At 41.7% G+C, this 20,944-nt stretch overlaps 1 protein-coding gene across 2 annotated transcripts in view; it reads right to left on the bottom strand.

Annotated features, from left to right (window-relative positions):
• Positions 1–16,066: 16,066 nt before the first annotated feature.
• Positions 16,067–20,944, bottom strand: part of TLE1 (TLE family member 1, transcriptional corepressor) — a 94,205-nt gene continuing 89,327 nt past the window's right edge. For both annotated transcript variants that reach the window (XM_074994719.1, XM_074994718.1), the window contains exons 17-20: positions 20,671–20,818; positions 20,148–20,298; positions 19,592–19,668; positions 16,067–17,223 (exon numbers count right to left, since the gene is read on the bottom strand). In XM_074994719.1, coding sequence (XP_074850820.1) covers positions 17,116–17,223; positions 19,592–19,668; positions 20,148–20,298; positions 20,671–20,818 — 484 coding nt within the window. In that variant the 3' untranslated portion in view covers positions 16,067–17,115. The remainder of the gene's footprint in view (positions 17,224–19,591; positions 19,669–20,147; positions 20,299–20,670; positions 20,819–20,944) is intronic.

Genomic DNA, 20,944 nt, shown 5'->3' with positions numbered 1-20,944 from the left:
AAGCACAGAGATGATCTGCACCTCAGGCCCACAGTCACTGTCAACCCAGCTGGGACCTACCAGATTCATAGGCATAAAAAACATGTTATAGACCATGAAATCTGGTCTAATGTACTTTTACCTTATACTGTACAGGCGTCACAAGGGACAGATCAGCATTTCTGAAATTGTGGGTCCTGACCCCAAAGAGTTGTGAGGGATTACGGTATTATCACCCTAACTTCTGTGCTGCCTTCAGAGCTGGGTAGGTGTTGTCTGAGGGCCCAGCTTTGTCAGAGTAGCAACATCATACCATGATATCCTTATTCCCGATAGTGGTGGTGGTTTCAGAACCAGGCTCCCAGGCAGTAGCCCCAGTTCTCCAGCTCTGATGGCAGTGCCAGCACAAGTGCAGAAGTAAAAGTAGTGGTACCCCTTACAATAATCTTGTGACTCCTCTCCCACCCTCCACCTCATCCACCATCCCTTTCCTTTGTGGGTCAGGATCCCTAAAATTACAATTCCATGAAATTTCATATTCAAATAGCCAAAATCATGACATTTACAATTTTTAAAAATCCTTTGCCTTTGAAATAGGCCAGAGTGGACTTTGACAGGGCCCTAACTATAGAATACTATCAGCTGGAGCTACATACCATGAAAACCATTTCCTTGATCAAGTGTGGTAAACTACACAATGAGGTAAACACTTGCCCCAGTGAAGTTTGGCACTTCTTCTCTATAGTTTCTAATAACTGATTTCTGCTATAGGTGTTTCTGGGGCAGGAGGGTGAACTAGTACATTGCCTTCAGGTGTTCTATTAGGTGTAGCCAGAAAGCTGATGTTCTTGCAAACTGAGTAAAAAATCAAACCCTGGTAAATGGAAACACTGGTGAGTAACTTTCCTCCCTACAGGCTAACCAAATGAGTTTCAGATGTCCACTTTGACAAACTGGAGAATTGTTCTGAATTCAACATGAAGAAATTCAGTAAAGACAAGTACAAAGCATTTTAGTAAAGAATGAAGAAAAAAAATCAAATGCACAATTTCAAAAAGGGGAAAACTATCTAGACAATCATACAGCTGAAAAGGATTCAGGAGTTATAGCGGATGGCAAATTGAATGAGTCAACAACGTGATGCAGCTGCAGAAATGGCAAGTATCATTCTGGGGTGTATTAGCAAGAGTGTCGCATGTAACACATAGGTGGTAATTGTCCTACTCCACTCAGCACTGATGAGAGCTTAACTGACATACTGTGTCCAATTCCAGCTGCCAGGCATTGTGAGAAAATTAGAGTCTAGAGGAGAGCAGCAAAAATGACTGAAAGTTTAGAAATCCTGAGTTATGAGGAAAGTTTTAAAACCAGCATGTTTAGCCTTGAGAAGTCAAAAAGCTCACAGGCATGCTGGATGCCAATATAGAATTTAGTTCAGAATTTGTTCTACAAAATGTTAAAGCAACACTGTGGAAGCATAGGGGCTTTGCTTACCTCTCTGGCATCACTTTTCAGCCACTGCTTCAGTTCCCCTTTCCACATGTCTTCTCCTTTGCAGACAGCATCTTACTCTGGCAGCTTGGTATCATGGCTTTCCAATCAACTCTAAAGCCATCCTCTTCTGAGGCAAATATGGAAGTCCAAACAAGCAGAATGGTTTTCTTATTGTGGAGCTCAATAATATTTTGACTTCAGGACTCTATAATCTGTCCCATGAAATGTGCTGCAGTGAAATGAAAAGAGTAGGGCTCCTTTTTCTATTACCCTTAACCCACGTTGACACCATGCCTGAGCCCCTTTTGTTTGTCCAATCCTTTTTCCTTCACTTATACCTGCTTACAAATCAGCTTCCCTAGGGCAGGGGCAGGGCTAATGTCTCTTTAGCTGAGAGTTTTCCAACAGTCCTGTTAATCAAACTGCTACACCTCTCCAGAGCTCCTCATTCTAAGTTAATCACTAACCAGCCTCATGGGGGCTTTTAACCTGATGAGACCCAGCTATTTTGTAACTTTCTTCCAGTTTACAGCTACTACTTCACAGGTACCTCTAAGAGAGATCTTCTGTAGCCCTGGCTCCTTTCCCAGTAAGCTTTGCTCTTCCCTGCCCTTGCACGTTTCTTTAGGCACTCCAAGCTCCAGCATACCCTTAGTTCTGGACTGACTCAGGACTAGGGTCATGCTTACCATGTAGCCTGCCTTAAAGAGCCCAGCACACACTGTTACAGAAAGGAAGATAATTTCCCATTAAACTATACAAGATGGTTTTAAAGCATTTTAGAGAAAGGTTGTCATTAGTGCCTTACCAAATTCATGGTCCATTTTGGTCAATTTCACGGCCATGGTTATTTTTAAAATAATAAATTTCATGAGTTCAGCTATTTAGACCTGAAATCTCAGTGTTGTCCTTATAAGGCATCTGAGCCAAAAAGGAGTTGTGGAGGCTGTTGGGAGGTTATTGAAGGAAGGGATTATGGTACCACAGCCCTTATTGCTGCACTGCTGAGGGTGGTGATGCTTCCCTCCGAGCTAGGCAGCTGAAGAGTAGTGGCTGTCTGCCAGATCCCAGCTCTCCAGGCGTAACCCAGACACCTACTGAGTGTGGTACACTTTCCCATGTACTGGCACTTAGACACAGAGAGAGAATTAATGACTCTCCTTTACAGCCTTAGCTGAGAGCTCGCTGGCTTTTCACTCAGGTGGTAGAGGCTCATGCACAGAGGTCCAAGGTTCAGTCCCACCTCTTGGTATTACATAGGCAGAGCTGGCACCAGCAGTAGTGCAGACATAAGAAGGGCCTGTTAAAGCGTTGCCACCCTTTACTTCCGTGCTTGTGCCTGTAGAGCTGGGCCCTCAAGTCAGCAGCCACCACTCCCTACCCTCCCAGCTCTGGAGGCTGCAGTGCCAAAGTAAGGATGGCATGGTGTGGTATTACCACCCTTACTTTTGCACTGCTGCTGAAGGTGTGCTGTCCTCAGAGCTGGGTGTCTGGCCAACAGCTGCAGCTCTCCAGCCAGCCAGCTTTGAAGGCAGCACAGAAATTACTGGGTCAATACTGTAAACCCACCCCCACCTCCCTGCAATGCCCTTTTGGGTCAGGATTCCCATGTTAAGAAATCCTGATCTCCCTCCATGACACCTGGCAGTTAGTGTGCTGTTTGTCCTGTACTGTACAGATGTCTCAGGGCAGCAGGAAGACCAGATGTCATGGTCTGTGGAAGTGTTCCCTCTCATTTTTCCCATCCGTGGGTGGAATACATTTTGTTATGCACACCGAGGCATGATGGATTCACACCACCTACAGAAACATGATGCCTGTGGTGTGTGCCATGCTGATCAGTGGGCAGCACCTCACTATCTCCTGAGTGGCCACTCAAGCACTCAGCTTACAGGTAACACTGGTCTGTGGTACATTTCTCATGGCCATGAATTAGGTAGGGTATGAGGGTCCTTTTCCATAGGAGATAGCTCTTGGGGCACAGTGGCATTTATTCACTCGTTGCATTTGATTATAATAGGCACAATTATGGTTACAAATTTCTCCATGCTGTTAAAATTTTCCTAAGGGGATAAAGCACTTACACTGGTATAGGGCTAGGTGATATGTTCACAGCATACTAGAGCAAATGAGAGCAGCTTTACGAAACTCGGCCAATCAGAAACGTGGACAAATCTTGATGTTCCAGTAGGACGACTGAAAATTCCTCAGATAACAGCCATAAGGCTTTTAAAATTTGAGAGATTCCAGTTGCTTCTACACTCGCCACCTCCCACCGGAGGTGCCATGGTAATGAGGCAATTCGAAGCAGGCTAATGAGGCGCTAAAGTGCATATTCAGCACCTCATTGGCATAATGGCAGCTGCACGAATTTCAAAGAGCAGACTTCAAACTGCAGATTGACAGTGCAGAAAGGGGGCAGCTTCGAAATAAGCGCCCCACTGCGACATTCCCTTACTCCCACAAAACCAGAGCGGAGTAAGGGAATGTGTAAGTGGGGGCCTATTCAAAGCTGCCCACATCTACACTGTCAATCTGCAATTCAAAGACTGCACTTTGAAATTCGCATGGATGCCATTATACTAATGAGGAGCTGAATATGCACATTAGCACCTTATTACCCTGCTTCAAACTGCCTCATGACCATGCCACCTCTGACAGAAGGGGGCAACTGTAGAAGCAGCCTCAGGCCGTGTCTACACGTGCCCCAAACTTCGAAATGGCCACGCAAATGGCCATTTCGAAGTTTACTAATGAAGCGCTGAAATGCATATTCAGCGCTTCATTAGCAGGCGGGCTGCCACGGCGCTTCAAAATTGATGCGGCTTGCCGCCGCGCGGCGCGTCCAAACGGGGCTCCTTTTCGAAAGGACCCCGCCTACTTCGAAGTCCCCTTATTCCTATGAGCAGATGGGAATAAGGGGACTTCGAAGTAGGCGGGGTCCTTTCAAAAAGGAGCCCCGTTTGGACGCGCCGCATCAATTTTGAAGCGCCGTGGCAGCCCGCCTGCTAATGAAGCGCTGAATATGCATTTCAGCGCTTCATTAGTAAACTTCAAAATGGCCATTTGCGTGGCCATTTCGAAATTTGGGGCACGTGTAGACGTAGCCTCAGTGGGTTATATACGTCGCATGGTATCTCTTCTGGTTCCCTTATTGGCTGAGCTTTCCCAAAAGGGTCAGAACCATTTACTCACGGCAAGGACCTGTAATTGTGCTGAAATCTTTCTGAACCTAAAAAGGCCATCACAGCTTATTGCATATGCCTTTTCCCCAGAACCCCAGTTCAGCAAGGACCCAAAAGCTGATTCAGTGAACAAGGTGCTAACCTAGGCCTTTACATACCAGGATTCAATGCCATGATCCGCCAAAGGGTCTCTGGTTGAAGGGTGTCAGCCTGAGGCACAGCCTTAAACAAGTTTGTGTGGCTAATTCTTATTGATATGAATAACAACAGGACCTCAGTTTGTCTGTGCCTTTCTTCTGTAAGATGGCGCTAACAGCACACCTGAGAGATGTGATGAGAATAAATATATTGAAGAATTTGTGAAGCACTCTGGTAACACAGACTATGTTTGTACCTTCAAATTACCTAGTAAATACTTAGATATTGTTCAAATAGAGAACGAAAAGAGAATTGCTGTTATACACAGAGGCCATGTCTACATTTGGGCAAAACTTCAAAATAGCCATTGTTAATGGCCAAATCAGAGAATACTAATGAGGCGCTGAAATGCATATTCAGCACCTCATCAGCATGCTGCCGGCCACGGCACTTCAAAAGTGCCACGTTTCACTCGTGCCTAACTCATCTACACGGGGGTCCTTTTTGAAAGGACCCTGAATACACCGAAATGTAGCCTTAGAGTGCTGCATCTACACACTTCCCACTTAAAGACCCTGCCAGGTGCAAGGAAAGGGCACTGGTCTCTTGCACCCTGCCGAAGACTCTGGGAGATGGGGGCTATGAAGACCAAGTATTTGATCTATAGGCCCATCTCTTGAAGCACTTTGAGCATGTGTTCCCTCCTCCTACTAGGGGGCAGATAATGACGCTTGACCTAATTCAAACCAATACGGTTGTGCAGGTAGAAGTTCTCATAATCTTATCAGCCAGGAGAATCCAATTTTTAAAAGTACCCACTGTACGTCAAAGGGCAATCAGATTGAGCAAAGATGTGTCATCATTGTGGGAGCAGACAAGAAAACTTTCACCCTTTTGATGATTCAGCAGCAATCCAGTGTTGTTCAGTGGAATTATTAACATCTGCAATAAAGCTTATAAACTTTCTTCTGCCCTGTTTCCACTCCTAACTCCAAATGCCAGATTTTCCTGCCACAAGGTAGAAGTATTAGCTACTACTGGTCTATATGCAGATCTGCCAGATTCAGTGGTATCAGGTTTTTATTTCTGATGATTATTTCCTTAATAAGAAGCCTGAGCCAGCCCTCCACTTTATTGTGCCTCAAGATGTAAAAACAAAGCATCGCACAATTGCCTAGCAAATAAAAAAAAATACATCACAGTGAATAAGGTGATTACATCAGTTTTACTGGGCAACAGAGCCAAATGCTCTGGCTTTTTTAAAAGACTTGATAACGTGATGTGTGTTGGGTGAAGGCCTAGAAATGAATGTCTTTTCCATATGGATTTTAAAAGACCCACCAACTGTTCTGTGTCTGGTCATTAAAGCTATTGTACTACTGTATATGCTTAGGCAGTTAGGAGCATGGTGTCTTTAATGCTCAGGAAGAACAAACATCAACTTGATTCTTAAAGGTCTCATGTGAACGTCCTCTCTTCACCCTCCAATGTACCCACTACAGCGCATGGAATTTAAAGTTGCCTGCCTCAGCACCCTTTTTGGCTTTGGTGCTATGGGCAGCTAGGCTTTGTACATTACAGCAGGAATATTAAAAAAAAACATGTAGGAGTATCTCATATAGTTGGCAAGGTACCTTATAGGAATTTTCACCGTTTGAGGCCACAATGCAGACTTGGTCCAATGGTCTGAATGTGCACAGCAGATCCTTTGTTCCTACCTTGGCTATTTTAAAAGACAAAAATGCATGCGTCTGAGCACTGCCTTGAGTAGCTGGTGTTCAAGTCACTCACTGACAGATGACATCACAGCTATTTTCAATGCAGAAAAAATCCAGTGCAGCAGTTTAGCACATCCTGATCACTACACATGCTCATGCATTGGTATGATCACTTACAGCCTGTAAAAGGTGCCCAACTGACAGCCCTTCAGCATGAAGTCATATTTACTTTCCCAACAGCAACTTTATGTTAGCAGCAGTGCACAGGTCCCCCCACTACCCTGACAACATGCCGCAAGCCTGACCTCAAGGGATTACCTATGGGATAATTTGGTTTCCATGGCCCAGTCAATTCTGCGACTGTCAATAAAGCTGCCAGTTGTGGTAGTTTGATTCCAGTGTGAAGCATAAACCATTTATCTGTCACAGGTCATTGGCCTGAGAAAACAATGGACCTCATCTGTGTTCGAGCCAGCAACCTACCGAGATGCAAAAGACTTTATATCCCCCAATGCCCACCCTTGAACCTTTCAGCTTCCCTGGTCACTAGGGCATCTTAGGTTTACATTATCATCCTAGCAAAACAAAACTTCTTCAGCAGCAGGTTCTGAAATAGCTTTTATAAAAGCAAGGCCTTGAAGTCAAGCCAGCATCTGGATTTCTTTTAAGTACTGAACTCAAAATTAATGCTGAATGCACACAATACACAATCCTCCTGTGATATAGTCCATCTATTAGGCAGTTTCAGCTGCACTAGAAAAATGGCCAAACCACTTCTAGAAGTAAGATATGGCTGAAGAATTCATTGCATGATGACTTGTAAGATATGTGAAATGAAAATTAAAATTTTCACCTACTTTCTAGCTATAAATGTCCAGTAGAAAATTTCCTGGCAGAGATGAACTCACAAATTAAAGTTGGCAGTTGCCTTTCATGCCAGTCACCTTTACACACCCTGGCATAGGGGGAATTGATTGGACAAGCTTTACTGATCCTCCACCAGTGTATGGACCACTGAGGGTAAGTCTATACTAGGGAAATAGGTTGATTTCAGATACGCAATTCTAGCTATGGCATTTGCTTGGCTAAAAAAAATCAACATGTTAGAATCAACTTATTGCCCAACTGTAGTCTGAGCCTCTTTAGTCTAGCGTTAATATACCTTATTCCACATGATAGTATGGAGTACCGTGGTTGATGGCTGAGTCAAGAGAGGTCAATTTTTGCCATGTTTTCAGAGATGCAAAAATCAAACGCAGCATGTCGATCTTCCGGTAAGTATAAACAAGCCCTAAAAATTTAATGCCATTGGTGTGAGACAAGACAGACATTAGGCTAATTTTACTCATGCCAAGACAGGACCAGTGCAGAGGATTATCAAATTTTGCAGCTTTGAGATTAGCTTGAGAAATTTCTTTCGCACATTCTGCATTTCAGTTTTAAAAACTTGCTGTGAAACGCTAAAAGGTAGCTTCTGGACAGTCCTACACAGCCTTTTTTTTTTTTTTTTTTTTTTTGGCGCACAAGTGCCCCAGCTACCCTGTTCCATCCTCCAGCAGAACAAGAAAAAACCCTATCAGTGATATTTGAGCTTCCTGAGGCAGATTGGCTACAAGCCTCGCTAGGATAATAATTTGTTCCCTCCTTCAACCACACATAATACAGTCTTTATTCAGAAAATAGCAAAGTCGTTTCACACCAAGCCAAAGGTCAGTTCTTGCTGTATTAATAGCTGCTCTGGGAGGGTCAGTGTCGTGCTATCCTACATATTTTCTAGGGCCTGGAGATGCAATTTCCTACAATCTGCAGGCAATTTCCCACCAATTTTCTTGGGGAGCTAATAGGCTGTGACAGGAGATGGAGCTAGCAAACAGCAGGCGGCTACAGAAAAGACAAATTGCATCTCTGCCACCTAACTGGGCAATCTAAATCGACAGAGTTTATAGCTTTGTAGTGTTATTGGGCCCCATGCTAACAGCAAATCATTCAAGCTGCTATCTGAATTTCTCATTTTTTTTCTTTTGAATTTGTTATCACCACATATCACTTTGTAGCACTTTTGCTGGAAACAGTTAAAAATCGATCACGTATGATTAGGGGTTTAACTGTCTTTTAAATAGCTTTCTAGACATCGTTTGCATTTTTGAGAAGAACGTACAGTGTCATTGCTAAATGTGGAGCAATGTTTTCTCTTTATTTTCATATCTGTTAGGGGTCTTTGCACAAGGCATATATCTACAAAAAGGGATTCATCTGTTGGCTAAATTCAAACATACTTCATTAAGCCCTAAGTACACAAAAGGCAAGAACAACAAAGCCTTTGAGGGACTCACATTTTGCAGGTTTAAAAACCCTTAACTTAGACCTCATTGATATATATATTTTCATGAAATACAATTATTGAAGAATTTAAAAATAATCCTATATGGCCAACACATTTTGGTCATGGTCATTAGTATCAGTGAGGTAGCCGTGTTAGTCTGTAGCTTCGAGAACAAGTAGTCGTCGTGTGGCACCTTATAGACTAACAGATATTTTGGAGCATAAGCGTTTGTGGGCAAAGACCCGCTTCATCAGATGCATGACTGGGGTGGGTGGTTTCAGAGGAGTATTTAAAGAATGGGGTCCCAGTAAAAGGGAGGGCCAGAGTTGACAAGGTCTATTCAGCAAGGTGGAAATGGCCCAGTATCAATGGTACGTATCAAAAGAGGAAAAAACAAGTCAGATCAGAGAGTAGGATCTTAGCAAGCAAGATGGAAACATGGAGAGACTGTGGCTCCCATGACTTGAGAGTTGAGTTTAATCAATATAATGCCAAACAAACATATATGGACTTACGGACTAAACGAAGGACATATTTCAAACTGAAATCTTCTTCCAGATCACTCAACTGATATCAGCAACACACATATTACACACTGTATTAATATACTATACTGTTCTCTGATTAGGTTACTTCAGTGGAAGTCTGGCCTATGAAAGCTCATCACCTAATAAATTATTTTGTTAGTCTTTGAAGTGGTACATGACTGCTTTTTTGTTTTGATAGAATACAGACTAACGTGGCTCTCTCTTTGTCACTATTGACTGGAAGTACTTTGTGTAATGGGCTAGAACATCTCAGGAGAACTGATGTGCACTCAGCTGGATGGATCATGAGGTATGGTGGCACACTGGGTCGCTGCATGGAAAGTGATATTGCTCTATCCTAGGAAGAAACAAATGTCATTTTACTTTCATATGAGCTCGGAATAAGGAATTTGAATCATCTGACCCCAAAGTCTTGGAAATCTTTGGTGCATCTTATGCAAATGCCAACTTGAGATTAAGGTTACTAACATTCTAAGCAGAAATATATGGATAACACATCAGCATGGAAAATATTTTTAAATGCCAATGTTCTTTTAGAATTTGCCAACAATAAAATGGTGCATTTACCTTAAAACTAATTTTAAAAAAAGTACTGGGGTTGTATTGAACAAACAACTGGGATCATTCAGAAGAGAAAAATGGGCATTTTCCAAAATATATTCTGATACAGTTAAACTAATCACTCTTATTTTGTGGATATCATAATTGCAGCCAATTTGTAAAGTAATGGAGTAATCCACTCTGGATTGCTTCAAGGAAGTGGAACAAAGGGTGTAGTTTATTTTAAACAAATTAGGCTCACTCCCAGGGATGTAACAAATGATTTCTTAAGTTTTCCATGATATAGGTTAGCTTTCTTATGCGACTTTTTGGTCTGCTTGCTAATTTTTTTCCTGCCATTAAATGCTGTTCTTGAATAAATAATGTTTATTATTTTCAGTTGCAAGCACCCATCTTCATTTTCTATGCTCAAAAGAGGGTGCAGCAAAAAGCCGAGCACAGCAGTATATATGTTTGCTTAATCTCCAAACTAGGTTGTTTTAATCTCCTACTCAGTGATGGCAAAATGCACAGATATAAAATGTTTAGGAAATAGTACACCTTTATCCTGTGAAAACAGCAAAAAGGCAGCCTTTGGAAAGCTGCATACAGTACCAAAATTCCACAGTACTATTACCAGTATCTTGATATGAATTAGTGGGGCCTTCCCTGATCAATATGTGCATGGAAAATTTTAAAAAAGTGTTAGTCCCTCTAGCCCAAACTATATTATAAAGGGTACATATAGATAATGGACCTCTCACCCACAACACCTTAATAGGTAGCCCAAAATGAACCAGATTGGCAGAATGTTGAGTGTAAGAGATTACTGCATCTGTATTTATGCTCCTTGCTTTCAGACAAGAGATATACCACACCTAGGCTGTGTCTACACTAGCCCCAAACTTCGAAATGGCCATGCTAATGGCCATTTTGAGGTTTACTAATGAAGCGCTGAAATGCATATTCAGCGCTTCATTAGCATGCGGGCTGCCGCGGCACTTTGAAATTGACGGGGCTCGCCGCCGTGTGGCTCGTCCAGATGGGGCTCCTTTTCGAAAGGACCCCGTCTACTTCGAAGTCCCCTTATTCCTATGAGCAGATGGGAATAAGGGGACTTCGAAGTAGGCGGGGGCCTTTCGAAAAGGAGCCCCGTCTGGACGAGCCACGTCAATTTCGAAGCGCCGCGGCCACCCGCATGCTAATAAAGCGCTGAATATGCATTTCAGTGCTTCATTAGTAAACTTCAAAATGGTCATTTGCGTGGCCATTTTGAAGTTTGGGGCTAGCGTAGACACGGCCCTACTGTGGTTACACTATTCTATATAATAATGAAAACTACTCATTTTTAAACAATGATGAAAGTAGTGACCAAGTAATTACTATTGCTAGAGTGACCGCATTGCCCTATGGGAAATACGGCACACTGGCCTCTGGGGATGAGGGGCTGCTTTTCCAGATCAATGCTCCTCAGTGATGGGGGCAGCTGCCTCAGTGAGAGGCACCAAGGATGGGGACTCCACAGCCTCCTGATGAGGGGGCGCCAGGGAATGAGGCAGCCGCCCCATGGTAGAGCTCAACAGCCATGTGAGCTGCCTCTGTGGGGTGTCAGGGAATGGGACAGCCTGCCAGTGGAAGAGCACCCTGGCAGCAGGGGCTAAGGCCCCAAGACAGCGGGTGCTGGGGAACAGGAGCCCTGCAAAATATGGAGCAATTTACCCATTTTCTTAAAGTGAGACAGATTAAATAAGGGACTGTCCCAGGAAAAAACGGGACAGATGGTCACAAAATATTGCAGACCAACAAACTCATGTCTCACCATTTCTGACTGGAAGAGTTCATCTCCACCTATCATCTTACATTTACCCCACAGAAATCACCAGACAATTTTACTAGAGTGGCTTGTTTGACCCCACTGATTTAAAATGTATTTTTTCAAATAAGGTACAATGTGGATGTTCTGTTTGTGGAACAGTGGCACCTTCATACTTCAGGCTTCTCCCTGAACAGTTTTCTTTCCCTATGGTGAGCAAATAAAGATACTATAGTTTGCTCCTGTTAGAACTGCAGAGACAAGATTCAAGTGGAAGAACAAACCAGATTCTTTTCTGGCCCACGCATCACCAACAGATGGATTAACTAAGGTGCAATTGCAGAATCTGTACTGCTGCTGATCTATGAACCCAAAAGAACAGCTTGTTTTTCTACTCCAGGAGGACCTGTGGCACTAGCACTTACGAATATAAGAAAGCCATTTGTTTAGTTGTAAACTGTACAGATTTGACAAGATGTCACTGAGATAAACATGGAACTTTACAATGTCAATTTTAGTCATTTTTCAGAACAGAATTTCACTTTTAGCTCCAATCTACCTTTGTAAAGAATTATGGTCACATACACACTGCCCCAAAGAAAGCATAATTAACAATACTGGGGCCTCTTAACACAAACTGCTTCTCATTCATTTTTGTTATATCCTTTGTGTGTTTTCATTATTTCTTATGTTCAAATTTATAGCGTGGTCTTTTTAAAAGGATTTTTTATTTTACATCTTTCTTTGGTTATACATTTGCAGAACGAAATTTGCAAACACAATAAATACTAACAAGAATGAAAGCAAGACACAGAACAAAATGTTGTATTAAGTATTTTTTTAGTCCTATTACTGGACTAGATCCTAAAGGTATTTAGATACTTGAGTAACTTTACTCATGAGAAATATCTTGCAGTTCAGTAGCACACTGGCTAAAATTTTCCAAAGCACCTAAATGGCTTAGGTACTTTTGAAAATATTCCCCACATTGAAGAATGATGTTGCTAACATAGTGATTTCAGTCATAGCCCCCATTTTATATCTAAATATGTATGCTAGATTGCATTGTAGACAGAGAATCAGTTTTGACATTTATACTATGGTAAAATGTAATTTTACCATTTTAAATGTCTATGCACTTAATATTCCATTAGCTACACATACTTTGTTAGTAGAACAGCTCTTGAAATATTAAAGGCTCTTGAGAGAATCCTGCATAAGTATTCAGGGTCTGTTAGTGAGGGCTGGGGGCTTGTGTGTTGATGTGGGGAAAGTTCTTTGCTTTGAGTGATATACATAGACTATTACATAAGATACATTACTGGGAACTCTCTCTGACAATGTCGTATTGTAATTCATAATATAAACAGATAAAATAGATGGATGAACTGGTAAGATGACTTTGTTCAGATGACTTGATGTTTCCACAAATCTTTTCTCCATCAGTCTTTGTATTTACAGCTACCCACAGGCAGATTTGAACCCGGGACCTTTGGAGCTTCATGAAGGTGCTTCTAGAGTGCAAGTTAAAAGCCAGCTGGCTCTCAGTTTAGGCTGTAGGGGACACTCATTCTCTCTTTGTGAAGTTGTCTAGGTGCCAGTACATGGGACAGTGAACCACACATACCTGTGTGAGTTACACATTGAGAAACAATTTCTCATTGTAAGGCTTCCCCGCATCTGTCTGATATCAAAGTGCTTCTGTGTGCTGTTTAGGAGATCCAAAATATTAAAGGCCACTTGTTAAGTCAAGAGAGGTTTCCAGAAAGGGGCTACGAAGGAGATTATAACTGAAGGCGTAGAAAAATAGTGAGACAAGGCGAGTGAGGTAGTATCTGTCTTCTGGTAAAAGAGAGAAGGTTTCAAGCTCCTTGTAGCTCTTCTTTAGGTTTGAAAAATGTAATCAGCATCCTAGCGAAATACAAGCAGAAACAGAAAGCTAACCATAAGGAGTTAAGACGTTGCGCAACACCTCGCTGTGACACACCAGATTTCTCTCTCAGACCTCAAGAGCTCTGTGGCGCTGAAAGGGTTGCCTCTTTCACAAAGAGAAGTTTGTCCAGCAAATGATATTACACCTCATCCATCTTGTGTCTCATATCCTGGGACCAACACAGCTACTGTAACACTGCAAACAAGAAAATTATTTTAAACCTCTTTGTGGTTACTGTGAGACTAGCCCAAATGCTCACATCGTTGTGTGCTTCTTTCAGTGCCATTTTGGCTACTGCAGGAGCACACAGCAGAGGAAGAATTTTGGCCGGTCTCTCTCTACAACACAAATCCCTAGTCCACGCATTATTTTGAAAAAAGTTAGAAGTTCTACTGCTGCTGGCTCATGTTGAGAAGTTTGCAGATGTGCTCCAAGATTTTACTGCGTCAGACAGCATATCTTTATGAAAAAAATTGGAAACATATTTAGGAACTCGATGTGGTCTTTGAAGTGCTGGGTAGGGAAAAGCTCAACAGTGATGTTGAAATGTAATTACAAAACCTATAATAATGTCCAGGAAAGTGAAATGACTGAGGCCAAAAGGCAAAAATACAGATTCCACAGTAAGGGCCCAACTACTTATGGGTGATAGGACTTTGCTTTAGCCTCACTCCTCACACTGGACTTCAGTGGGGTAGTTGGGGACCCAGCAGTCTTCCATAGCACACCAAAAACTGGTGGATCAGTACCTGAAACAGATGTGATTAGGAAGCTAGTTTTCTCATCCAGAAACTGGACTGATAAATTCCTCAAATCATTTATATAGTGTAAACTTATCTTTCCATCTCTTTGGTGCACAGATTAACCCTGTAAATCTATTAGTTAATGTCCAGAGCATTAAATATTTTAAATAAAATATAGAGGAGAGGAGACATCCTAGGTATGCGTAGGGTTTTCTGTTGCTGGTGGATTTCTCATGAAAACTGGTATTTGCATAGAGGACATGAGGCATCCCAGACTCTCAAAAGCAAGCATTCCAGTGCCATTTCCTGAAAATAAGCATGACATTTTTAAAGGGATTTTTTTTTAAATAAAGTAAACGTATTAAAAACATTTGCACTAATTGTCCATCTAGCATCAGCCCTCTTGAAACAACACAAAGACCAACTGTTAGCTACAATCAAGAACTCTTATGAGCAAAACAAGTTACAAGATGCGTTTGGGAATCTGCAATTAACTGGTTAGAAAGTGAGGCAGTAGGCTCCCAAGAATGGTAAAATTTTTGAAGTTTAAAATAGTATGGCTATTTGAATGAGTGATTTTTAGAAAGCTTGTAGTTTTTAAACTTTTTTGAAAATGGTTTGACATTTTTAAAATCGATTGTGCAGTCATACCCAACAGCATGCTTCTGGATGGTCAAAACCAGAGTGCTTCAGTCTCACTCTTCACATTGCACCAAAGGAGCATGAAAATTTGTAATCACACCTGGTTGGTCTATCCTTTTCAGACAGATGCACAGCACAAAGGCACATGTAGGGATATGTACAGATGAAACACTAATTTTAAAAGGCTACAAAACTAGACCATCGAGAATGGTTAACATTTTACCTTTCAAATGTAAAGTTATACATTAGGGCTATTATAATCTTGAAGCACAATGAAGTGGTTTCAGTAGAATGGTCACATATATTGAAGCAAAACAAAACAAAAAACCTAATGTCTCTTCAGGTGCAGGAAACCAGAGAGGAAATTTTCTCCAAAATGGGACACTGAAGGACAGCCTTGTCTTACTGGTACCTTGTCTTTTTGTAGGAGCAGAGATGTGGGCCACTTCATGAAACACCAGGAAGAAAATCAGAGAGGTCAATTTTTTGCAAATAAACTTTCATGTGTCTCCCATTTATATAATCTGAAGCATTAGTTCAAAGACGTCCCTCCTGTTCCTTTGTATTTTTCATATATAATACCGTTATGTAGCCAATCATCTAGAATCAAGGTACATACATGACCTCCATCAGCATAGTATTTGAGTGCATCATGAAATTAGAACTATCATAGCAGACAGTTTTCCAACATATACACAAATTAAGTGCATCAGAAGTAACGGTTCTCCCACATACTCCTTCCAGCTCTATTTTTCAAGTACATGATGCCAAGTCAGATAATTGTGAGGCTTCTAGCTTTCACAATTGACATCTAAGCATGGTTCCTCCAAACTACCATATACAATGACACAATAAATGGCAGGGACACCATCCAATTTATCTCATGCAGCCCGCACTAAGATTTCAGAGAGTCTTGGATATACAGAATGACCATCTGCTGCCAGGCAACATCATTTCTCCAAAGAGAAACTAGAGCCTAGAGTAGTACAATTTGTCCAATAATGTTTATTCACTTTACTCTCCCTTTAATACACCAGAGATTGGCTGTATTAGTTTGAAATGCAGTTCCGGATGCATTTGAAAAGTCACACCTTACTGTATGTGTTTTGGAAAGAGCTGAATGAGTCCTAATTAGACTTAAATATGCATATTACACCTGCCAAATGAAATACATATTGGGACTCTGAGGAAAAACTATAATTAAATCAACAGCGTTATGAATTGTTCTTCAATTTTTATATTGACACTAACTGATCAGTTTCAAAATTTTTCCTGTTAGGTTTTCTGTAGCACAAAGAACAGTTGCTAATGAATTTTATAAACCTGTATATGAAACTATAGTTTCAGGAATGATAATGAACTTTAGAGATTGTTAGTAAATAAAGTTTAGGACATTGTTCTCAAACTTTACATAGTTTTTGCATTTTCTCCATGAAAGTTAATTATATCCCCCAAAAGTCTCAAAATAGATCACTTAATAAGTGAGAGCAAAAAAGATTGTTGGTACTAAAGCATTTACTGTAATAAACCAAATATATTTACAATTTATACAAATGTTTGACCTTCAACAAAAATAAAAAAAAACATATCACAAGATGCAAAACCAGGAAACAAATTCATCTGAGACACCACTGCTCTACACAGGACAGAATGCAAGTTGAACTTCAAGAAAAAGAAAGGTAATCCCACATACTCAAGCAATGAGAAAGTTCTGCATGAGTTCACAAAGAAAGAAAATAAAAGGCTTCAGCATTCATCAGCAGACTCAGTTCTTGGGATTGTTTGTTTGTTTTTCAATTTTGTTTTTTAAATCTCAGAAACCTAGGGTACATCTGTCCATCTTGCCTCTGGTGTTTCATTTGGTCCAGGTAGCTGATACCTAGTTGCTGGATGTTACCTTCTATTTGGTTTCATGTCAAAATCTGGAAACTGGTATTTTGACACCCCCCCCACTTTTTTAAAAAAAAAAAAAAAAAAAAAAAAGGTAAAACCTTTCTACATCTACAAATTAAGAACATTTGGCCCAGTTCAACTCTAAGGTATGTGCCCATTATATTTTTCAGTAGATGACTTCATACACTGTAGCTTTCTTGTCTCCTGAGCCAGTGACTATGTATTTATCATCCACAGAGATGTCACAACTAAGCACAGATGAGGACTCTTTGGACTAGATGGAAAAAAAACAAAAAAACAAAAAAGGGTTAGTACTTTGTTCAGTAACTGCTGGTCTTTTGAGACATGTTGCATGCCTCCATCCACTTCAGGTGTGTGTATGTGTACACTCAGTGAACCCAGTTTTCTGTCTCTTGTGAGTGACAGGCAGCCCAGCTGGGTTAGTTTCCCAAAGTGTCAGTGGCATCAGAAACTGCTCCTGTCAGGGCAGCAGCCTGACTCTTGTTGCCCCTGACAGCAGCAGGGAAACGGGGGGCTGAAAGAGATTCCTGCATATGGGAGTTGCAGGCACTAGTACCACAAACTCCTCGCCATGGGTGGAATAAATTTTATGTGCACCAAGGCATGTGTGGATGTGCACCACCAATAGAAACACATGCTTCCCACTGTGGGTGGTTGTGGGTGCTCTGCTAATGAGCTGGGTGGTCAGCAGCCCAAGTGCTCAGCTCACAGGAAACACTGCTCCCCACCCCCACCTCACCAACACTAACACCCCTCCCTCCACATGCCATGCAGTCTGAGTGCAGGGTTTCTCAAGAACTGCTGTAAACCAAGTAGTCTCTCTCTCTTCTGGCTGCCACTACCTAGCTGGGAGACAGGACTCCCCAGAACCCCCTTCCCTCCCTTCTCTTCTCCCTCTTGACCCCCATCACTATGGGACCACAATCACTTAATCCCGCCTTCCTCCTTATATTCCAATCCTACTGGATGGGAAAGATAGGCTGCTCCATACCCAGCAGGGAACTGCTGCTGTAGCTGAGGGAGAAGGGCCCTTCTCCTGGTCAGACAGCTCTGTGCATGACAACCCTTGAGCCTCTGGGTGGGTCTCATTAAGCAGCTGGTCCATTCCACTTGAGGTGACTCACAAGAAGTACAATCCAAAGTTGGCTTTTGGAGCCTACGTTGACAAGGACTGGAATACTGCTTTCCAAAGATGATGCCACTTTTGGACAGGCTGAGATGTAGCATAATGAGTAAATGTACAATGATGACCAAGTTTCTCTACAAAACGTCTGCTACAGGTACATGAACCAAAAAAAGCTTCTGAAGCTTTGGAGATCTTGTAGAGTGTGCTTCCACCCTGTCTGGAGGGGTTACATAGGCAACATCATTGCAGAGATGGCTGCATGATGAAATCCTCTGAATTGACGCTGAAAGTCCTTTCATTTTGACTGCACACTGACACAAACAGCCAGGATAATGATTTTACAGGACCTAATACTGTCCATGTACTCTAAGATCCAAGATACGGAGCATCACCTCACCAGAACAGGTCTCAAGAAAGAAAGTTGGTAAGCAATCTGATGCTGCCACACAGGTCTCCAGCATCATCATCAGTATCAAGAGACTTTCCTAGTGCTATCATTGTTGCACTGAAGGAGTGGGCACCGTAGCAAAGATCCTTCCCAATGGTCCAGGCATGCATGCTGGAGTCGATACCCCTTGATGAGAAAAGGTTGGTAAGAGGCAGCATAACCTCCCAGAGGATACCCTAACCTGTTCTCAAATTGTTTAGTAATGGATAATCCTTGGGACCTTGATCTGTGAATGGATCCAAGATTTGGATTCTCTGACAAATGGTCTGATCTTCCATGTTTCTTCCTCATCAGACGTGCCTTCAGGAACAGCATCCTAATTTGATGCCCTCCTTGACAGGAAGATGGGCAGAAGGTGGATGCAGGGTGGCCTCCATGAGGATGTGGCACTGTCTTACCTATCAGTCCTTTTTTGTCTGAGGTTTGAAGTCCCTGCAAATCTTGCAGGAATTTCAATGTGATCCACAAAAAGGCAACCCTCAGGCAGGTGAATCACTTGCTGGCATAGATTTCTTGTAGCCAGCACAAGACTTAAAACCCTTAAGACCAATGTGTACCCCAGTACTGGATGTCTATAATCTATGAATAAAAAGGAACCAAGAAAAATAAATAAATCCTACGTTAATCTAACACCAATGAATAGCACTAACTTAACTATTTACATAAAGGAAGATAATTTCCATATAGAGAGAAATTTGCAGGAGCATGCTGAGGCACTCTGCCTACAGATCCCAGGCAAGCCGAAGAAACTGAGGGAGGTATGGGCAGCAGCACACGGTGCCTGGGGACACAAATGCTGTCCCTATGGGTACTGCTAAGGGGAAAATTTCCAACTCTGGTGCCTCGGGTGCAGACACACCAAAAATGAAATGGACATTGGTAATCACTCAAATATAATGTTCAAAAATAGCTCTTTCATCTTCCCTACAACACACTAATTTCTGGCTTCAAATAAAGTTGAGCATGTAGTTGAAGATAAAGTGCAATCTTTGCAATGCCACTATTCCTTTTTTTCCCTAAACAAATCGAAAAAGCTGTGACTAATACCTGGAATATACTGGCTCCATAGGGGGTCCGCCAGGCATTAAGAAGGTTATCTTTTCCAGTACTCACAAACCATTTACCTAGAAATTTAACAGAAAGTCTGTGAGAATATATAATAAAACATCCAACAACTGACAGATTTTACATTTTCAACTCACATTTATGAAGTTTAACTCAATAAGCATATTAACCTCACAGATCATTAACTGGCTGGTTAATACGAAGAGCTTTAAATAGTGCTAATCAACAACATGTTCTTTTTCTTACATTTGTGTGGGGAGGAGGGGTGTGAGGGAATGTGAAACCCACCACATAGGAATGTGGTCGCTCCTTGTAATAATACTATTATAAAAACAAGTGTTTGCAAACAGAAAACACTTTACAGACATTAATTCTCAGAACCACCATGGGAGGAAGACAGATTGGTATGATCATCATTTTAGAGATGGCAAGTAAGAGGCAGAAAGACAAAGTGAGTTCCCCAAGTCACACAATAAACAGAACAGAGATTAGAACACAGGAACTCCTGGAGCCCAGTGCTGTGCTCAGGCCAACTTACCACAGTAAGCAAACTTAAGTGACAGCACGCAGCTTTCATGAAGATGTAGTTGATACTTGTCTGGTTTATTTACATGTAGTACTTCTACATTGCTGCTTTCCATTCCCACAGCTAGCCATTCACCAGTAGGGCAATAGCCAAGGGAAAAGATCTGGGGGAATTAAATGAAGAGAGTGTTTCTCTCATTGCGATGTTACTGAATGAAATAGCACAGTGGAGGAAAGACTAAAATTCCAAAATGTTCGCAGGCAACACTACAGTTCCAATTCTGACAATTAAATATTTCCCTATTCTCTTATCTACTCATGTAATTCGAACTATGCTTTGGCAGGGGGCAAGTGAGCTGTCCATTAACTGTTGCCATTTGTGAGCCAATAATCTATAGGAATTCCAAAACACATAAAATGTTTTAGCTTCTAACAGCAAAGTAAACATTCCCTTCTTGCACTGGATTTAGTTCTCGAGTATCATCCTAAATAAACTGGCAAAATTAAAAAAAAAAAAAGTTGGAAAAACTAGTCACCTGTGATGTGAAGTCATGCTGTTGTAGCTGTCTCCCCTCTCTCAAGTCCCAGGATCTGACTGTGTTATCCAAACCTCCTGTCCAGAGCTTGGTACCATCATTAGAAATGTCAATACAGCTGGCTCCATCTGTGTGGCCTTGGAATTGCCTGATAAAACAAACCAGATTGAATAATGATTTCCTGCCAGAGCTCAAGGTAAACACTGTTGTGTTGTTGGTTTTGGATTCTGCACGTGTATGTGTCATCTCTTCTGTGTCTGCTGATGTACAAGAG

Source organism: Carettochelys insculpta, chromosome 5, assembly GCF_033958435.1.
Source record: "Carettochelys insculpta isolate YL-2023 chromosome 5, ASM3395843v1, whole genome shotgun sequence".
NCBI lineage: Eukaryota > Metazoa > Chordata > Testudines > Carettochelyidae > Carettochelys > Carettochelys insculpta.
The sequence above is the reverse complement of the archived record's forward strand: the minus strand, read 5'-3'. Positions and strand labels throughout refer to the sequence as shown.